This window comes from Solanum verrucosum, unplaced genomic scaffold, assembly GCF_900185275.1.
Source record: "Solanum verrucosum unplaced genomic scaffold, falcon-dt-bn FXZP01000235.1, whole genome shotgun sequence".
Lineage (NCBI taxonomy): Eukaryota > Viridiplantae > Streptophyta > Magnoliopsida > Solanales > Solanaceae > Solanum > Solanum verrucosum.
In genome coordinates this window covers 339,103-360,157 of record NW_026019948.1, presented here as the reverse complement: position 1 = coordinate 360,157, position 21,055 = coordinate 339,103, and the positions used below count along the sequence as shown (strand labels likewise).

Below are 21,055 nucleotides of genomic sequence, written 5' to 3'. Positions count from 1 at the left end.
TTCTTGGAGATTTTCGTGTGGATTTCGCCAAGGATTTAATCCTACAAGGTATGTGAGGCCTTCATAACATTGGGTTCGTTCACCCACATGCCAAACATGTTTATTTTAGTGTGAATTCGTCTTAAAAGAGTTTGAAAGTTGATGCTCTTGATATGTATTCTTGAATTTGATATTGTTCTTGAGTTGGGCTGAAATTGGGAAGTTTCTGAGATCAATACGTCAAATTATTGAGTTGGTTGAAGTTAGGTTCTTAGGTACATTTGTTGAGTATCTGTATCTAAAAAGAATTTGGGAAAAGAAACCGAGTTTGGGCGAATTGAGACTGGAAAACGAAGAAGATATTTAGTCGGGAAAATCTGGGTATTGGCTTCGCGTCACGGACCTGCACCCCAAATTTGGGGAAAATGCTTTCGCATCGCGGAGCATTCACGGGCCGTTCTGCCTCAAAAAGTATTTTCGCGACCAAAATTTAAATACCTCTCCGCATCGCGGACCCATCCTCAGACAATGATTTTTTGATATTTTCTCATGTTTAGCTATCTAAAATCATTCCTAAACATCATGAGATCTTTCCTATCACAAATCACAATCCTTGAATCCATAATTCAATTCAAGGAAAGTTAAGAGTCAAGTCATGACAAGTCAAGTCAAGAGAAGTTTATAAAGTTTTCAAAAGTCTTTCACAAACGTTTTAACTTTGTTTTAAGACTTAAGTTTCAAGTTAAGGAAAGAGTAAACAGTTGAGTTCATTTCTCAAAAAGCTATAAGGGAACTAAGTATTCCCAAGAGTTTAAAATGTTTTCACATTTGAACAAGAAAGGGAAACACCAATTTCCAAGAGAGCTTTTAAGCTAAAGTTTTGAGTAATTATTTCAAACCAAAGAAAGAAGTTTTGATTTTTAAATCATATGAGCTAAGTATATTTTGGAGTAGTATTGAGCACCGATATGGAGATGCGAGTTCATATTAACTCAAGTCTTCATAAACTATGTAGTCATCATGGGTAGTAAATGATCATACTTTTTAGATGACTCCTTAAGATGTTTTTAGCATAGACTAGTAGATCCACTTAGTTAATCATTCTATATGACGGCAAAGTATATGACAGTTCTGGCAGCGTGGGCAAGAAATTGTATCACCACTTAGGCTCATAGTGATGGTTGTCGATTGGAAAAACACCCACATATATATTACTTTATTATATGAGTAAAGTTGAGTTTGTTATTGCATTTTCTTTAACGAACTAAATTGTTTTTCTACTATTTGAAAGTCATTCTATATATTGCATGTGGTTTTATTGCTTTATATTGAGTTAAGTTATTCAGGAGTTGAGTAAAGCCAATGTAAGTGTTCCTTTCAGATCCTTTTCAAGCTTAAGTTGTGTTTAGCATTCCAACTCGCATACTTGTAAATTCAATGTACTGATGTTAGTTGGCCTGCATCATCTTATGATGCAGACACAGGTAATCAGGATAACATCCAGCGCCTCGTTGATCATGTTGAGCACTCAAAGTCAGTTGGTGAGCCTCCTTGCATTCCGAATGACTCTTTTATCATTTGCTTTTCTAGTTTTCAGTTGTTAGGATGATCGGGGGTCCTATCCCGACATCCCTATTTGTTTTAGAGGCTTTATAGACTGTTAGTAGTTCAATTGTCTTTATATTATCATTTCATATGTTAAGACTTTAGTTGCCATTTTCGCCAAGTTGAATGTTGACTTTTAAACATTCTAAGTTGTTTTATTTAACAATTGAGTAAGTGCATTTGATCATTGTAATAATGCTTAGAGTCTTCCGCTGAATAAGTAAGCCAGGCCAAGGGTTCGCTTAGGGCCAGCAATGGTTCTCGAGTGCCAGCCACGTCCGGGGTGTAGTCTCGGGGAATGACATATTTCATGTTTATTAGCTCTTTCTTCTAGATCAATATAGTGAATTTTAAAGCTTATTAATGGTAAATTTAGTAATCAAAAGTTCAGTAATTTAAGTCATTCTAACTATTTTTCGTTTCGAATGGATTGTTGTCAATTTTTCACATTTTGAATGAATTGTTTCTTTTATTTTTTTGTATGGTTAATAACCGAATCAAACCAAATCGAAACCAATAATTTGGTTTGGTTTCGTTTTGATAATTTTAGAGCCGATTAAGTTGGTTTGGTTTTGGTTTTGGTTTTGACCAATAACCGATCCAAATCGACCTGTGAACGCCCCTAACTAGAACAATCTATCATATTCCCAAAAAATCAACTTTAACTTTTTCACACTTCCCCTTAAAGTGATTTTTTGAAAACTATCCCACACTTGTCATAGAAGAACTCAAACGAAGCTTTGAGCTACGTCTTGGTGAAAATCTCAATATTTTCTTCTGGACTCCTCTTGCTTCTTCAAATGATAATGATTTTCCGTTATCGAATGGTCCATGTAAATTATCTCCTTGCTGAGTTTTTGAACTCCCCCTTTCTCTTAACTTCTCGGCATCACTTACATGTGAAGTGTCAACACCAACATTGGATCCACTGCCATATTCTCTTATCAACTCCTCGATAAATTTGTTGGCAGTTTCAGAGCTTTCAAAAATCATATCGTTTGTCTTTAAGACTTCAATATCAGCTTCTTTCTCTATTTGATCTCTACTTTCTCCATCTGCTTTCAAAATTTGCTTTGAGTCATTAGTTGATGTTGATTTAGCAAATGATTGACCAGATACTTTCGTTTCCAATACATCTCCCTCGATGCTTTCACTGTAAAGGTCGCCACTAACACATATAGTTTCAGATATTTTTGGTTCAAGATCTTCTTCTTTGATTTCATCAATAACAACTACCCTGTCGCCAATGAGAATATCCTTAAAAATTTCTTGCTTCATGCCAACAATATCAATTTCTTGCTTCTCCACGTGATTGGCTGTATTATATTCTATATCCTCGATCCACCCCCTTTGAGTATTGATGGAAATCATGGCATCTATTGCTCGAGCCTCAGCTACTAAACAATTTCCCCACTCTTCATCTTCTTCTTCAACAAATTTTTTATCCATATTGCTCTCCTTGGCTCGGCAATATCTTTTTATGTGCCTTATTTCACCACACCGATAACATCTGATAGGCTTATTACCATAATAGTTAGAAGACTCTTTCTTCTCTCCAGGTGAGCGTGAACCACTTGAGGATCGAGAGTGTGGCACATCTCTTGTTTTTCCTTTAAAGTTCCTTTTGTTGGCTACCAGAGCATTTTCTTCTCCTTCTTTGACAAATACACTAGCTAACTGCTTGGCAAGTAGTTCCTGTGACGACAATAAATTTTCAAACTCCTCCAAGGATGGTTGTTGAGCCCATCCTTGAATCGACATCACAAATGGAATATATTATGGCTTCAAACCACGAATGACTATTCTTCTTATTCGTGCTTCTGAGATAGCCTCTTCCAGATTCAACAAAGATATCTCAGAACATAAGTTCTTAATCTTAAAAAAATACTCGGAGATAGAAAGATTACCTTGAGTGATGTTAGCCAATTCATTCTCCAATATCTGCAGCCGAGCTTCATTTTTTTTGTTGAACAAGTAATCAAGGGTCCTTCATATTTCATGAGCTGAGTTACACTTTATAATATGATCGAATAAATCGAAAGAGATTATCCTTTTCAGAATGAACTCTGCCTTCGCATTAATCTGCTTTAACTTTTTGTACTCACTGTTATTTTCCGATCCGTCATCATGAGGACTTGTGTTACTCTCATTCACAACATCCCACAAATCCTTGTTCACAAGGTATGATTTCATGCATGTTTTCCATACCTTGTAATTGGACTGACTCAACAACTCCATCTCCAGTCCATTAACACGACCACTAAAATCCATATAGACAAACCAGTTGAATCTACCACTAACTCGATCTTGAAATAAAATCCAGAAGTCAACGAATGACTATGGCTCTGATACCATGTTGAGAATAACTGAAGAAAAGTATAATTGGAGAACCCTTCTGCTTGCCCAAGATCGTTAACTAAGATCAGAAGATTCAACTAAAGAAGAGGAAGCTAGAAAGGAGAAGGAATAATTTGGATAGGAGAACTTGTTGATAGAAGAAGACTCTTTTATTTGAGTTATTCTTAGGTTGCTTGGGTTTGGGTTGCTTACAAATGTACAAGACCACCCATATTTATACTTGTTCATGGATGGTTCTAGAAATTCTTCTAGATACTTCTACAAAGAAAATTCTAGTGAACTTTATCTTCTAGATATCTAGATATTCTTTAAGATAATTACCCTAGATATTATCTTACACTATTCTAGAAACATTACTAGAACAATCTATCATATTCCCAAAAAATCAATTTTAACTTTTTCACATGCCTGTACAAGGATTTTTTGACATTGCAAGGTGTCCGGTCTTCACTTTAATTCTTTTTCTATCTTGTCATATTCTAACAGTTAATTTTTGTTGTTTTCAGGTTGATTTGTTCAAATGCTATGATAAATTGCGTGATCAGATGAAAGGCTCCATTTATTTCTCTCTCTGAATATATACGTTCTCTTTGAATATATACCATAGTTGTGCTTCCAAGACAAACTTATGACTGTTCAAGTTTGTTAGTTATGGGATAAACGTTTTTTAGATTGTTCAACTTTGTTACTATGCTTGCAAGTGTTATGGGATAAATGAAAGTGTGTTAAAATGGTAAGTTGTACTATAAGGACTATTGCGTGTGATGCATTAGTATTTAGTTAACAACTTGGTTAATTGGGATCAGAATGAATAACTAACACTTCCGAATCATCTATTTTAAGACTATTGTCACGGACTTAGAGTCTCACTAAAGCTCCGTGCGGCACTTGACAACTTACTCACTAATCTTTCAAGATCTTGTAAGCTCAAGTAAGCCCTTTGAAACTAAGATCGCTAAGAGAATGCAAGAAAACTAAGATCGCTAAGAGAATGCAAGAAAGACTTAGAAAGACTTGGGAAGTTTTGGAATAAGGCTTTGTATTGCTTTGTGGAAGATTGCTTACAACTTGGTTGGATGAATTTACAAATGGGAGGCCCTCTATATATACTACTTCCTAGAGGCCTAAGTATAAATAATATTTACTTTATAAATCCCTACAATATTTACACTTTAGTCCTATTCTAGAATTCTCTCCAATTTTAGAGAATTCCAAAGCCTTCATAGAAAATATCTAGTCCCTCCTCTAGAATTCTCTACTAGTCTAGAGAATTCTAAGACTTTTAAAGATATTTTCTAAGCATTCTAGAGTCTTCTAAGGAAAGATCTGAGGAATTCTAGAGTCTTCCACTAACCTCTCCATAACTCTAGATTCTTCCTCCTTATTTTATACCAAATTTGAAGGGCAAGGTGGCGGGTCATGACAGTCTCCCCCACCTATTGATGCGACGACCGTGTCGCATTGCTGTTGCATGGACAATCGAGTCTTGTCTTTTTGTATGCGGAACTAGTAGTCCATTGAATCGGTCAATGCCCTTGTGCAACTCCCTTAGCTGCTTCCTTATCTATTCTAGCTCGGTCTTATGATCTATCTCCTTCCTAAGAGGCAAGTGCCTTGGCGGCTCCTCTGGCATCACGAAATTGTTCTCTTCTAGAACCTTCTCCATGTATGGTGGCAAGGACTCTTTAGCCCCATTGTCTTTTTTCAAACTTGCAATGGTGGCTATAAACGTCGGTTCCTTCTTCTTAGGGCTTCTCACGAGTTGCATGACTGTTAGTCGGACTTGTCCTTCCGTCTTTGGTACCTTAACCAGGGGTACCATACATGACCCTTTTTGCTCCATGACCAGAAGTCGTTGGAGGTAAGGATCGATCACCATGTGGCACTCTTGGAAGAACTCCTGCCCTAGAATGATATCAAAGAGGTCTAAAAGAGCGACAGTAAAATTGGTTTTACTTTGCCACTCGTCTAGCGTGATGCTTACTTCATGTGCGACTCAGCACACGGGATTCATATGATCACCACTGTTTAAACGTATGAAAAAGAAAAAACCTCAAATTTATATTCATGAAATTATTGTAAATACATCAAATTTTAATGACATGAAAAAAGTTCTTTGGTATATCTTTGTAGGGGATACATATCTTTTCTTAGTTTTGTAGCACTGGTTATATCTCAATCACTTCAATCTGATTGGCGCAAGCATATTTGATTTCAAATACAACTCCAACTCATATTTGACTTTTATAATCAAACTCCCACTTACTTTGCGTTATTCAGATATCATGCGAGTTAAAATTATAACCATTATTAGACAATAACTTTAATCTCATGCCAAATATATAAGGTTCACATAGACACAAACGTAACAATATAGCATATTAATTACCTGTATATAAGTGATCAATAAACTTTAGGGCTTAGGTGTGCATGATATGGTACAACATTATCTACCTTGAAGGTGTAGTTGGGATGTGAGCCTCCACTCATATCTTTCCTACAATTTACTCCAACTTCCTATGATTCCTTATGAAGAGTAAAATTACGAGTACTTAGTGATATGGTAAAATTGTCATTTTATTTATTGATTTTAAGAGATGTATCAAATTAATACTGAATAAGTAAAAATGAATGGCTGAAATAGTTAATTATGTGATAGATACACTCGTATATATTGTAGTCCACGTGCCTTTCAAATATGAAGAGCTTGTTAGATTTCCGGGTCATTAGACCAATACTTCATGTGCTTGTGCCAATCAGACTGAAGTAATTGAGAATAAGTTTTTACGATTGGTAGTATTTTATTTATTTTTTTAAGTCATATACGTTGACAGTAATAAACAATTTTTTTTATATACTCATAATAATGTTAAGACTGTCAAAATGACAAAACATGTTTTGTTTAAGGGATAAAGCCCGATCCATTATCGACCATTTTCTTCATTTTTATTTGTCTTCTTCTTTTTTTTTAAAATTTTAGGAGATAATTTCTCAAATGGATGAGTGTATTTTTCATAGAAAATCACTCAAGTTTATTTTATAATCCAAAGTCACTCAATTAAGGATATAAAACAAAGTTAAGTAATTTTCCAAGCAACTATCTAGAGTTAAATGACCACGTGAGATATAATCATCTTTTTTTCTTCTTTTTTCTTTCCTTAATTTCTTGTTGAATGATTATTATGGAAAAAATAACGACTAAGAATTACCTAGAGTGAGAGACTTTTATAAATTGTTCTTGCCGCCCACCGAAAAAGAGAAGACTAACCACCATCCTGCTCGAACCTTAATTAACAATGTTTTCATTTCTTCACAAACGTTAAAAGTGCAACTTGGTAACTCTCATGACATTATTGTATTTGTGGGGTTCCTAGCTCCTCGTCCTTTTTACCTTTCACATGCTACTTGTTACGAGAGAGAGTTGTTCAGATGGTAAACATTTTTCACCTTCAATATTGCCATTTTTCTAATAATACAAGGATGTCTTTTGTTGACGTAGTTTACACAAATGCACTTTAGGTTTGAGTCAAGGTAAGAATTAGCTATCTGGTAGAGGGTGGCATTGTTCAACCATTTATTTGTTCTTCCAAAATTTGACATGTAGCCCATTCCCTAAAAGGTGATGCTCTGTGATAATGTACTGTGTTTAGTGTATCAGTAATTTTGCAGCAACAAATAACTTTTAGCGGTAATAAATGTACATATTAACAAAGAGTGTTAAAGCTTTTACCGACATTAATTAGTTAATTGTCACTAAATCCAATGTTATTAAGACTACCAAAATGACATAACATGTTTTGTATAAGGGATAATGCCCGACCTATTATCGATCATTTTCTTCATTTCTATCTGTCGTTTTCTTTTTCAAAGTTTTTAGGAGACAGTTTCTGTGATGATCACTCAACTCTGAAAAAATCACTTAGAAAATCACTCAACTTTATTTTATAATCCAGAGTCGCTCCATTAAGAGTATAAAGCAAAGTTGTCTAACTTTCTAAGTTCTAAGAGTAATAGGTTGATTATTTATTTCTCGTATATTGTTTCTCATAACAAGATGGATGTGTACCTCCATCAACAACAACACTAGAACCATAGACTCCTATATATTCTGGGAGCATATTAGGGCATAAGTCTAACCACCTCCAAGTTTCTGACATGCTATAGATATTAAAGTCTCTCAGACGAAAATCAGAAATATTTATAGAAAAAAAAAACTTATAGTACACTTGTCTTGACGTTGCAAGGATATCGAGTTTATCATCAAGTAATCATTTTTCACCAAACAATTGATATGGGTGTGGGGTTGGTACGAACGAGGGCTCACTCTCATTGTAGACTTGTTCTACAAAACACAGTGGCTATTACCATCATCCATACAAATCATCTCCATCATGATAATTTATATTTGATAAATTTGAACTTCACCTCTAATATTACCATGAAAACAAAGTTTTGAAATAAAGATCCTCTCGTTCTCAAAGAAATACATAAATAAATTCAATCGAGCTCACTCGGCCTTTAGATGGAACGGAAGGTGGCCATGGAAACCAGGAAGATAATAGTAGAACGGGAAGCAACTTCTTGTTGTTGTTGAAGAAGAAGCAAAACTCGCTGTTTCAACAATAAGTTTTCCATTATTCCTAAATTATTGATAGCCATTTTACTAACAACTTAAATGTAAAAATAGAAGAGATAACAGTTGTCTGTATATTATTTTATTGATGATCATAAAGAACCAACTAAGCCATCCATAATAATTTTAAAAGATACCCAAATCCGTATCCACCAACCCACCAACTATCAACTCTAATAAAAAAAACAAATATGACCCTTTTTCGGCGAATAAGTTGAAAGAGATATAGCGTTTCATCAAAGGCAAAAGAGAAAAAAAGAAGAAGATGGGAGAGTCCACGGAAGAGTCAAAGCTGGAAATAGTGATGTTCCCATGGCTTGCTTATGGGCATTTAATCCCATATATGAATCTGTCAAATGAAATTGCAAAAAGAGGTCATAAAATCTCATTCTTGTTGCCCAAAAATGCTGAAATTAGACTTCAAAAATTCAATCTTTATCCAAATCTCATCAAATTCCATAAACTGACAATACCTCATGTTGATGGCCTTCCATATGGAGCAGAGACTACAGCTGATGTTCATAGATCTTTGGAGAGTCTATTAGCAACAGCATTGGATGAATTGTTTGATGAAATCAAATCTTTTCTTCAAAATCAAAAACCCCATTTTGTTATCTTTGATTTTGCTTATTGGATTCCTGATTTAGCACGAGAAATTGGGGGCATCAAAACTCTGTTTTACAGAGTTGTTTGCCCTGCTGTATCATCTGCAACATTGATTCGATCACCGGATAAGGCTATTTTTATGGCATCAACTGCAGCTGAATTAGTAAAGCCACCACCAGGTCACCCTTCTCCTCCTCTTTCTTTTTTTTTTGTGCTTTTTTGGTGTAGTTATATTCAAAGGCGAATTTAGGTTCTGTTTGGACATGGTTTGAAATTAGATTCATTTGTAGCTGAAGTTTTGTTTGAATATATGCAAACTATAGTTCATAAACAAGATATTAGATATAAAGTGAATATATCTATATTCCTTATATAATAGGGCCACAAAGGTTAATCGCATTTTGTGGCCAAAAGGTAAACGAAGGGTATATTTGTATTAGACCCTTCTCCGTATAAATAAATATATGCGATGTTCTTAATTTAATTTTGTACATGTTTAGTAGTTAATTTTTTTATCACAAATAAGAAGTTCAGACTAAGGGTGTGTTTGGTATGAAGGAAAATGTTTTCCTAGAAAATGTTTTCTTGGAAAACAAGTTGATTTTTGACTTATTTTCTCATGTTTGGTTGGTGAGTAGAAAATATTTTCCGAAAAAGATTTTTAGTGTTTGATATATGAATGAAAAATGTTTTTGAAAAATTTCTTTTATTTTTACTAGAGTAGAAAATAATTGTTGAAATTGAAAATACTTTTTAAAAACAAACTTAAATTTTTTTTTGGGGGGTGCGGGGGTTGGTAGGGGGTGGGGGGGCTGGTAGGGCGTGGGTGGGGGGGTCAAGGGTAGGGGTGAAAAATTGAAATTTTAAAGTTAAAAATATTTTTTAAAAACAAACTTAAATTTTTTTTGGGGGCGTGGGGGGGTTGGTAGGGGTTGGGTTGGGTGGGGGGTCGAGGGTAGGGGTGAAAATTGAAATTTTGAAGTCGAAAATATTTTTTTAAAAACAAACTTAATTTTTTTTTGGGGGGGCTGGTAGGGGATGGGTGGGTGGGTGGGGCGTGGGGGGGTCGAGGGTAGGGGTGGAAAAAAAATGAAATTTTGAAGTCGAAAATATTTTTTAAAAACAAACTTAAAATTTTTTTTTGGGGGGTGGGGGGCTGGTAGGGCGGGGGGGGGGGGGGGGGCGAGGGTAGGGGTGAAAAAATGAAATTTTGAAGTCAAAAATATTTTTTTTAAAAAAATTAATTCTTTTTTGGGGAGTGGGGGGGCTGGTAGGGGGTGGGTGGGGGCTGGGTAGGAGGGTCGAGGGTAAGGGTGAAAAAATGAAATAATATTTTTAAAAAACAAACTTAAATTTTTTTCTTTTTGAAGGGGGTGGGGGGCTGATAGGGGGCTGGGGCGAGGGTAGGAGGTGGGGGTGTAAAAAAATAAAAAATTGAAATTAGAAATGTCTTTTAAAAACAACTTTTAATATTTTTTTGGGAGGGGTGGTGGTAGGGGTGGGGGTAGGGGTGAGGGTGGGGTAAAAATATTGAATTTAAAAACAAACTTTAAATTATTATTTTTTGGGGGTGGTTGGCAGGGCTGGTTTGAGGGTAGGAATCAAATAAATTGATTTTTTCAACAATTTTTTTTTAAAATTAGAAGTTGGAAGAGAGTTTTGAAAATGTTTTCCTTAAGTTTTGAAGGGAAGTCATTTTCCTTAAATTTGAGGAAAATGAGTTGATTTGGAAAACATTTTCCAAAACATTTAACCCAACCAAACATGAGAAAATTGTAAAACATTTTTCGAAAAATGTTTTCCTTCATACCAAACACACCCTAAAACTATTGAATTCTACTGAACGAGTATATTATGTTCAAACCTGCATCCGCCACGGGCTATATAGTATTTAGTAAGCAAAAGACATTAAGTTGTTTTAGGTCCCAAATTTGAATTTCCTGACTCCGCAACTGCTTCTATAGCTTGTTTGGAACAACCAAAGGAAGAATCGCCAAAACTGTAATTTAGTAATACTATTATGTATCATATAGTGCCATGATTTGCTAGAATAATTGCTATTCTATTTTGCTATCTAAAGATGTGGTCAATTGTTGGATCTCCAGGTTACCCTTCTACTACTGTGGTGTTGCGCGAATGTGAAGCTAAGTTGTTGTCATTTATATTTCATGAATATGGCAAGGGGGTGACATTTTATGAACGAGTTAAGAAGGGAATGACACGATGTGACGCAATAGCTATGAAAACATGTAGAGAGATTGAAGGAAACTTTTGTGACTACATCTCAACACAATTTGAAAAGCCAGTCCTTTACACAGGACCTGTTATTTCTGAGCCGAAAAAGGAGCCTTTAGAAGAACACAGATTATCGAATTGGCTTGAGAAATTCAAGCCAGGATCAGTAGTGTTCTGTGCATTTGGGAGTCAATTGATTCTTGAAAAGAAACAGTTTCAAGAACTTGTTTTAGGCTTTGAACTGACTGAGTTACCATTTCTTTTAGTTGTTAAGCCACCTCAAGGGACAAATTCAGTAGAAGAAGCCTTGCCAGAGGGATTCAAACAGAGGGTTCAAGAAAAGGGACTGATTCTTGATTGTTGGGTGCCACAATTGGAGATTTTAAGACACAAATCAGTTGGTTGTTTTGTGACTCACTGTGGTTATGGGTCGATGTGGGAGTCTTTGGCACTGTGTGATTGTCAATTGGTACTTTTGCCAAGGCCTATTGATCACATTTTTAATGCTAGGCTGATGGAACAACACCTTAAGGTTGGTGTAGAAGTGGAGAAGGATGAAAATGATTTGTTTACTAAAGAGAATTTGTGCAAGGCTGTGAAATGTGTGATGGATAAAGATAGCCAAATCGGTTGTCTTGTGAAAGAGAATCATAAGAAATGGAAGGAACTTCTTTCAAGTCCTGGCTTCATGAGTAACTACATCGATAACTTCATTCAAGACTTGCATGCACTTCTAGTTGAAAAGACCTAGATAATTAGCAGGGGTGAATCTACGGCGGACAGAATCCAATGTATGTCTAATCTATTCCAATCAATTGTTATCCTGTTTTGATATTCAGAACTCATAAGCTTAAAATCATGTATCGAATAATGTAACTTGCCTTTATCAGATACTTTCATACAGTGTGTTTAGGAGTAATACATCTTCCCTTCAAATTTAGACCTTTTTTTTTAATTAACATTTTTAGATCATTTAAATGCATTTATGAACGCTCAAAGAAAGATTGCATAACTGTAGATAATATTATGAATACGAATCCAAGAATAAATACATAATATCTGATTCATTCACAATTTAATACATGATTATTCTTTTCAATGATATTGTGGGCAGTAAAATTGATTTCCAAGAGTTAAAGAAAAGATTGTTTCATGAAAATAAAAATAGTGAGAAGATATATATAGATGAAATTGAGGACTATTTATAGAGGATCATGATTTATCCATCTTTTGAACATACCAAAACATTCTTCAGGTTTGTATCTACAAGCTGTGTGTCCCGATCCCTATTTTTTTTATAAAAAAAAACACACATAAAGTTAAATACAAATATAAAGTTAAAATAAGTCTCTTTAAATAAAGCTCAACCTGACTAAATTGAGATAAATTAATTATTTTCCAATTTTCATGAAAATTATTTCTACAATTAATTTCATACCTTCACTGTTGCAAAAGTCATTTTGTTGGAGTAAGATCTCGTATAACTACAAGGATGCGATATTAGAAAAATGATTAAGCATTATCAACTCACATAATAATAATTAGTTTTAAGAATTCATAATTGTAATTAAGGATGTTAAATCTGGAGATTAATTACCCAGCAACTTGATTATTTACGTTCCATGGACGCCAATCATCAACAATGGAGTAGTTTAGAGACTTTATCCATTTTTGTGTGGATTGAAAAGGTACCGAATAATCATGATCGCCACTGTTTAAACATGAGAAGAAAAAAAACCTCCATTTTATATTCATGAAATTATTGTAAATACATCAAAAAATAAAATTATAATGACATGAATAAAGTTCTTCTGTATATTTTCGCAGGGGCTCACATATCTTTTTAAGTATAATCTTTTTTTAGTTTTGTAGCACTAGGTGAGATTTAGGACCCGCTTAATCATGAAATTTATTTATTTATTTTCAGAAATTCTCTTTACTTTTTATGAAATTAGTATTTCGTCATGAAAATTTCAAATACAACTTGAATTTGTATTTCGAATCTAGAAAATACTCAAAACCGTGTTACCACTTTTATTATATTAGAAAAAATACATTCAAATTATAAACATTATTTGCAAAAAGTATGATCAAATACAATTCTAACTTTAAAAGTTTCAAACAAAATAAACAATAATTTTCATGATGAAACTTCCATTTACTTCGTGTTATTCATATATCATGCAATAACTTTAATCTCATGCCAAGTATATAAAATTTGCATAGACACAAACGTAACAATATTGAGTACTAATTACCTGTATATAAGTGATCGATAACCTTTAGTGCTTAAATTTGCATGATATGGTACAACATTATCGACTGTGAGAGTGTAGTTGGGAGGAGAGCCTACACTTTGAAATTTTGTTACATTGTACCCAGCTTCCTATGCTTCCCTGTGAAGAGTAAAATAACGAGTAACTAAGTGATATAGTAAAATTGTTATTTTATTTATTGATATTTAAGAAGTGTGTCAAATTAATATTGAATAAGTAAAAATGAATGGAGAAAATAATTATATGATATATATATATATATATATATATATATATATATATATATATTGTAAACCACTTACCTTTCGAATATGAAGGGCTTCTTGAACTTTCGGGTCATTAGCCCAATACTTCATATGCTTGCGCCAATCAGACTGAAGTAATTGAGAATAAGTTTCTACGATTAGTAGTATTTTATTTATTCATTTAAATTATATACAACAGTAATGTATTTTAAAAAAAGTAACTTTCATATATAGCAAACATATAAATTATATTTATATGTTTATATCTATAGTTTGTATAATTGCGCTCCATAGCAAATTTTATGTTTGCTATGGAGCTTTTGATTTGTACAATTCGCTAGATACATCCAATTTTATACAAATTGTTCAGTTTTGTATAAATTCATTTATATATTGTAATTTGTATAATAAGATCTGTATTTGTATAATTATAAGTGTATATGACGAAAATATATGTATTTGTAATACACTTTTCTCTCGCTTTTTACAAACACAAACACATTTTATACATTTTATACATTTGTATACAGAATGAGTAATTGTATATCGAAAATGGCTATTGTATACCAAATCAGATGGCAAAAAAGTGGGATGTTTGCTGCGAATTACAAATAAAATAAAGGGAAAAGGGTCAAATAAACCCCTAAACTATTCGAAAAGGTCTAGATATACCCCGTTTAAAGTTTGGCTCACTCATACCCTCATCGTCCAACTTTTCGTGTAGATATGCCCTTGTGGGCGTTAGTTGGCCTGCTGGAAATATCCAACTCATTTTACATTTTTTTAAATGCCAAATGAAATTGCCACGTCATTTTTACATTACCACGTGACATTTATATTTAAGGGAAAAGGGTCAAATATACCCCTAAACTATTCGAAAAGTATACCCCCTTTTAAATAAACTACCCAACCCGTTTTCAACAAAAAAAAAATTATTTTTATTTTTTCGGTAAATCCCGAAAATGAGTAATTGACTAATAAAAAATGGCAAAAATATGAAAAAAATATATATAAAATTAACGCCAAAAATTCACAAATAAATATAGTAACCTTAAATTCAACAATTTCAATAATTTTTTTTAATTTTTATTTTTTTAGATAAATCCCGAAAATGTGAAATTGATTAATAAAAAATATGAAAAATATGAAAATGACTTTATGCTGAATTTTTAGGTTATATTTTTCATACTTTTTATTAATCAATTACTCATTTTCTGGATTTATCGAAAAAAATAAAAATTTAAAAAAATTGTTGAAATTATTGAATTTAAGGTTACTATATTTATTTGTGAATTTTTGGCGTTAATTTAATTTAATTTTTTCATATTTTTCCAATTTTTGATTAGTCAATTAATCATTTTTGGGATTTACCGAAAAAAATAAAAAAATTTAAAAAATTGTTGAAAACGGGTCGGATAGTTTATTTAAAAGGGGGTATATCTAGACCTTTTCGAATAGTTTAGAGGTATATTTGACTCTTTTTCCTTTAATATAAATGTCACGTGGTAATGTAAAAATGACGTGGCAATTTCATTAGGAATTTAAAGAAATGTAAAATGAGCTGAATATTTCCAGCATGCCAACTAACGCCCATAAGGGTATATCTAGACGAAAAGTTGGACGGCGAGGGCATGAGTGAGCCAAACTTTAAACGGGGGTATATCTAGACCTTTTCGAATTGTGTAGGGGCATATTTGACCCTTTTCCCTAAAATAAATTATGACTATATCATTTAATTTAAATTAATAATTTGTTATTTCACACAATTTTCCCTTAAATTTTTTTATGAATTTCAAAATAATAAATTATGTTTTGTATAAGGATAAAGTCCCGTCCATTATGGATTATTTTCTTCATTTTTATCTGTCTTCTTCTTTTTTCAAAATTTTCAGGAGATAATTTCGGATGATGGTATTTTTTTTTAGAAAATCACTCATTTTGTTTAATAATCTAAAGTCACTTAATTGTATAAAATAAAGTTAAGTGACTTTATAAATTATTTATCTAGAGTTAAATAACCATCTGTGATATTATCAAATATATATTTTCGTTTTTTTCTTCCTTTTGTTTTAGTAGTATTTCTTTATCATCAGACATTGTAGGTTGAACGTTTATATATATACTGGGAGACTCAATTTTATTTTATAATCTAAAGTCACTTAATTGTGTTAAACAAAGTTATGTGACTTTCTAAACGAACTATCTAGAGTTGAATAACCATTTGTGATATTATTTGATATTATTTTTTATTATTATTTTTTTTTTATTTTAGTAGTATTTCTTTATCATCGGACATTATAGGTAGAACATCTATATATATGCGGGGAGCATATCAAAATATAAGTCTAACCGCCCCAATTGTCGTTTCTGACATACTATAGATATTAAAATCTCTCAACGACGAAAATCAAAGACCCACAAAAATTATTATTATTATTATTATTATAAAGAACTTACAGCACACTTGTCTTGATGTTGCAAGGAGATGAGTTTATCATCAAGTAATCTTCTTTCACCAGATATTTGATATGGGCCTTGAAGATAATCATATTTGCAAAAGGGCTCTAATATGTGTTCCCCATTAATGTTTTTTACCAACTGCATAACTATATGTTAATTTACTGACATTAAAATACTAACAAATAACCTTGTTAAACTACATCAATCGAATCGTTAATACTGTAAAACAATACTTATAAGTTATAACCTGCTTGAAAATTCGAAAGTCATTTGCACATCCTTTATTGTTGGGATCTATTTTTGTATATTCTCCTCCACAATTCTTCTCTAATGACTGTTAAGAAAAATCAATATTCAAGTTAAATTGACATGTCAATTTTTAAACCTAATTATATATAATGTAGAAAGTAATTAAAACAAATTAATTATGACTTAACCTTATAGAGTTCATCAGATATAAGTCCCATGCCATAGCTAAAAAGTATTTGATAATTGTCTTCTTGAGGACGAAATGTTCCAGGACTGCCAATTAAATATCCCTAAAAAATTTTTTAAAAAAAAAACATATTACTTGATGATGGTAATTAATTATTAGATAACAAATTCTAATTAGAGAACTATTAACCTGAAGATTAACAAATGGCTCTTTGCCTGCTGTATTTCCTGCATTTGCAAAATCAAAGAATAATTTCTTTAAGATTATTATATGTTATAAACGTAGTTTTTGATCTATAAGTATAATTTTCTAGATATACATTATATAATTTTGGATACGTATGTAATATTTTTATCGATAGTATACATGAACCTTACCATTTGATATCAATTGGGCTACAACTGGTATCATCTTGCCAGCATATGAGTTTCCAGACATGTAAAATGGATTTGAGATGTATTCTGGATGATCACCGAGCCACTGAAATAATTAATTCATGGTTAAGTAAACATGATTTCAATTTTAGTTTATAATGAAAAATTTCAGAAATTGTGTACCTACCCTTCTTAGGAATTCATAGACATAGTCAAATGCTTGTACATCAGTTTGCTTATATGCAGCTTCATTTGTTACATATGAAAATCCTGTGTTTATTGGTTGATCTAAGAATATTACATTTGCTATCTGAAAATCGATAATCGAATGATATATATGTGTGACTATTTTTTAATTATGTAGTATATAATTATAACAAATTTTTTTGGTCAAAACAATATTGAAAAAAGTAATAAATAATTACCTTGGTCCATGCGTGTGGGTTTAGTACGAACGAGGGCATACTCCCATTGTAGACTTGTTCCACAAAACGGAGTGGTCCTAAACAAGAAAATTTATTATTCTTATTTTGGAATATATATATATATATATATATATATATATATATATATATATATATATATTCTTAGCACTAATTAATTATTTCTAAAATGTATACATCAATTAATAAATGTAGTATGGGTAAATAGTTGTGACAATCATTAGTTTTTAATAATATGTCAAATTCTTTGGGATAAGGCATAAGTATCCCCTTAGATTATTTCAAATGTTCCTGGAAACTCTTGCTCCCATTGGACCATTTGTATCTGTATGCATCAGGATCTCGTTTTATGGATCTCTCGGTTCGACAAATCAAAATAAGAGGCTCGAACCATTTCTTCTGACTCTTTTTCAAATTCGATAAATATTGGTTGATCGTATATTTTATCATAGTTCTATGATTCAGAGTATTCTTTCTTATTTGATTCTTTTGTATTTTATATTCAAAGTTGCGATCGGATCTATTCATTAAAAATAATCGATTCAATACATTTCTTATGTACCCATAGGTACTATATTGGATTTGAATGACCTAAATCTCAGAGACACATCTTAACTAAACTAATGTCCTATTACTCCCAAATTCATTTTTTTGTAATTTTATACACCTTTTGGTTTACGTGGCACACTCCATGACTCCATGCAGTTGAGGTGCGTGAGAGATGTTTGGATGTTACGTAAGTAAAAAATGTGTACAAACTTACAAAAAAAATGGATTCGAGTAATAAAATTGTACTTAAATTAAGATGTGTCTATGAAATTTCAATTATCCTCTTTTCTTTTAAGACTATAAAATTGATAATATCAAAATCAGGCAAACAAATTAAATAAAATAAGAAGATGTACCTATCCCATTAACAATGGCAGTGGCAGCAGAGCAACCGGGCCCACCTGATAGCCAAATCAAAAGAGGATCGGTAGTAGGCTCGGATTCTGATTCCAAAAAATAGTAGAAAAGTTGCAACTCCTCATCTTTACCAACTCCAACATACCTATTTAATTATAATAATTAATTACAGTCATATAAATAAAATAAAATAGGAGTAGAAGGAGTAGTAAATGAAATGACATAAAATCACTTTTACTAATCAACCATTACCACCAAACTCCTTACAAATCATCTCCACCTTGATTATTTATATCTAATGTAGTTATTCTAAAATTTAAAAATTCAAACTTCGCCTCCAATATTACCAAAAAAAAACATAGTTTTTAGATTCTTCTCGTTCTCAAATAAATAAATAAAGTATAATTTATATAAATCACATAGTGTTATGCTCACCCGGTCTGTAGAGGGAACGGGAGGCGGCCCTGCAAACCGGGAAGATACTCAACAGTAGAATGCGAAGCAGCTTGTTGTTGTTGTTGAAGAAGAAGAAGAAGAAATAGCAACAAAACTGGCAGTTTCAACAACAACTTTTCCATTGTTGCTAAGTGTTATTGATACTCGTTTTTTTACTGATAAATTACTATGCATTATATATTGATGATAAGGAGCCAAGGGACCTCTTTTAAATTTTGCTGAACCAGAAGGTCCAAGGGAAGAAAATTCTACGAGCCCGTCGCACTCTGGATAGATAATGCCATCAATATAAAATTAGATTGATATGAATATTTAGATATGTAATTTAGAATGATTAAATTTAACTTTTGAAAAGCAAAGACTATATCATATATTACATAAAAAATTATTTTACGTTTAACTTGTTAAAATTTCATACAAAATTATAATGAAATAATTAAATTGAATTGAAGAAAGTATATATGTTTTGTGTGTTGTGTGTATATTTCTCTATGTGGACAAATTATAACAACAATTTTAGGTATCCGCAGAAGTAATTTTGGTGAATCAGTGGTCCTATACGCAAGAGGATTCGTACGTATTTGTTAATGTGGCAACAATAATGAGCTTAAATTCTCGAAAAAGACTAAGCAACTACTAATATGCTATCAATATCTTGGTATGACAAATAAGATGAAATGAACTTGCAAAAAGAAATTCTAATTTTAATTCAATGGAAGGGGCTAATTTAGTTTCTAATATTATAAATCTTACTAGTGGTGAGTCCAGATGCATGTATCTCGAGATATGTAAAGTTAAAATTAGGCGAAACTTGTTCTAGGTACACCGTATCCAAGTGGATTCACATGTATGTATCTGGGGTAGAATATCCTATGATCCGTTTGCACAAGCGATATGAAATTAGACTGATTTGAAATACAAATTTTATTTGAACATAAGCATGAATATCTCACAAATTGTAAAAACTATCAAAATTCTCTGCTCTTTAGCTAGTCCGAGAGGATGATTAGCCACACTAGAATTGAGACATGACCCAGACTCCTACAGGAGGTTGGGGAATTTTCTGCAATGGGCGAAAGCCTGACAGAGCAATGTTGTGTGGAGGTAGAAGGCCAACATGTCATGAACTTCTTTTTTTGGAGAATAAACAATGACGGCAGGGGTGGAGTCAGCCTTGTCCAAGGGGTGTCAAGTGACACCCCTTTGCCGAAAAATTACATTGTATATAGAGTTCACATTTATATATATATATATATATATATATATATATATATATATATATATATTGAAACGTCTCGACACAAGATGAAGATTTAGTTTAGTGATTAAGTGGTTGCAAAAATTCCTTGAGGTTGTGTGTAGCCTTGCTAGTCTCATATTTCTTTCTTTTTAGTATAACCATTGACACCCCTTAATGAAAATTCTGCTTCGTCACCCACGATTCATTTAATTTAAATTCTGACTCCGCCACCCAGACTCATTTAATTTTCTGATCCTAAACATTTTATTTCAAATATATAAATTTTATTTTAGAAAAATGGAAGATTAATGCCCAAATTCACGGTTAAACTTAAATTGTTTGACTCTCAAAATTCAAACTATGTCACATAAATTAAGACAAAGAAAATACCTTTTATTTTTACCGGTAAGATTACTTTAATCTTCGGAGTCTCATTTTCTTTCAATTTATGTGATACTTTTAACTTCTCGAAATATAAATTATGTAATTTGTTTTTATAAATATATCAAAATATTCCCTCTTTTGGTCTACAAAGTACAAACACATTCAACATTTCATTAGCATAGAAGAATTAATCCATTAGCTGCATTTCAAGATTTTAATCCAATCTAAAATTATACTTTTTAAAGAATTTAAAATTTAAAATCGTAACTTCAAATCACATATTCAAATATTAATTCGAAATTATAATTTCAAATCCTGATACAAAATTAAATGTCCAAATACAACCTAAAGCTTTTGTAAACGATTCATTTAATTTTGTGGTCCCAAATGTAGCCTAAACCTTTTGTTTTGGTCCGTAG

At 32.3% G+C, this 21,055-nt stretch overlaps 1 protein-coding gene and 1 pseudogene across 1 annotated transcript; one reads left to right on the top strand and one right to left on the bottom strand.

Annotated features, from left to right (window-relative positions):
- Positions 1–8,840: 8,840 nt before the first annotated feature.
- Positions 8,841–12,185, top strand: LOC125811541 (UDP-glycosyltransferase 79B6-like). Its single transcript, XM_049491050.1, has 2 exons — positions 8,841–9,360; positions 11,287–12,185. The coding sequence occupies exons 1-2, from the start codon at positions 8,841–8,843 to the stop codon at positions 12,165–12,167; spliced, it is 1,401 nt and encodes a 466-aa protein (XP_049347007.1). The 3' UTR covers positions 12,168–12,185.
- Positions 12,186–12,593: 408 nt separating this feature from the next.
- LOC125812012 (serine carboxypeptidase-like 13) lies at positions 12,594–19,139 on the bottom strand (annotated as a pseudogene).
- Between the last annotated feature and the right edge of the window lie 1,916 nt (positions 19,140–21,055).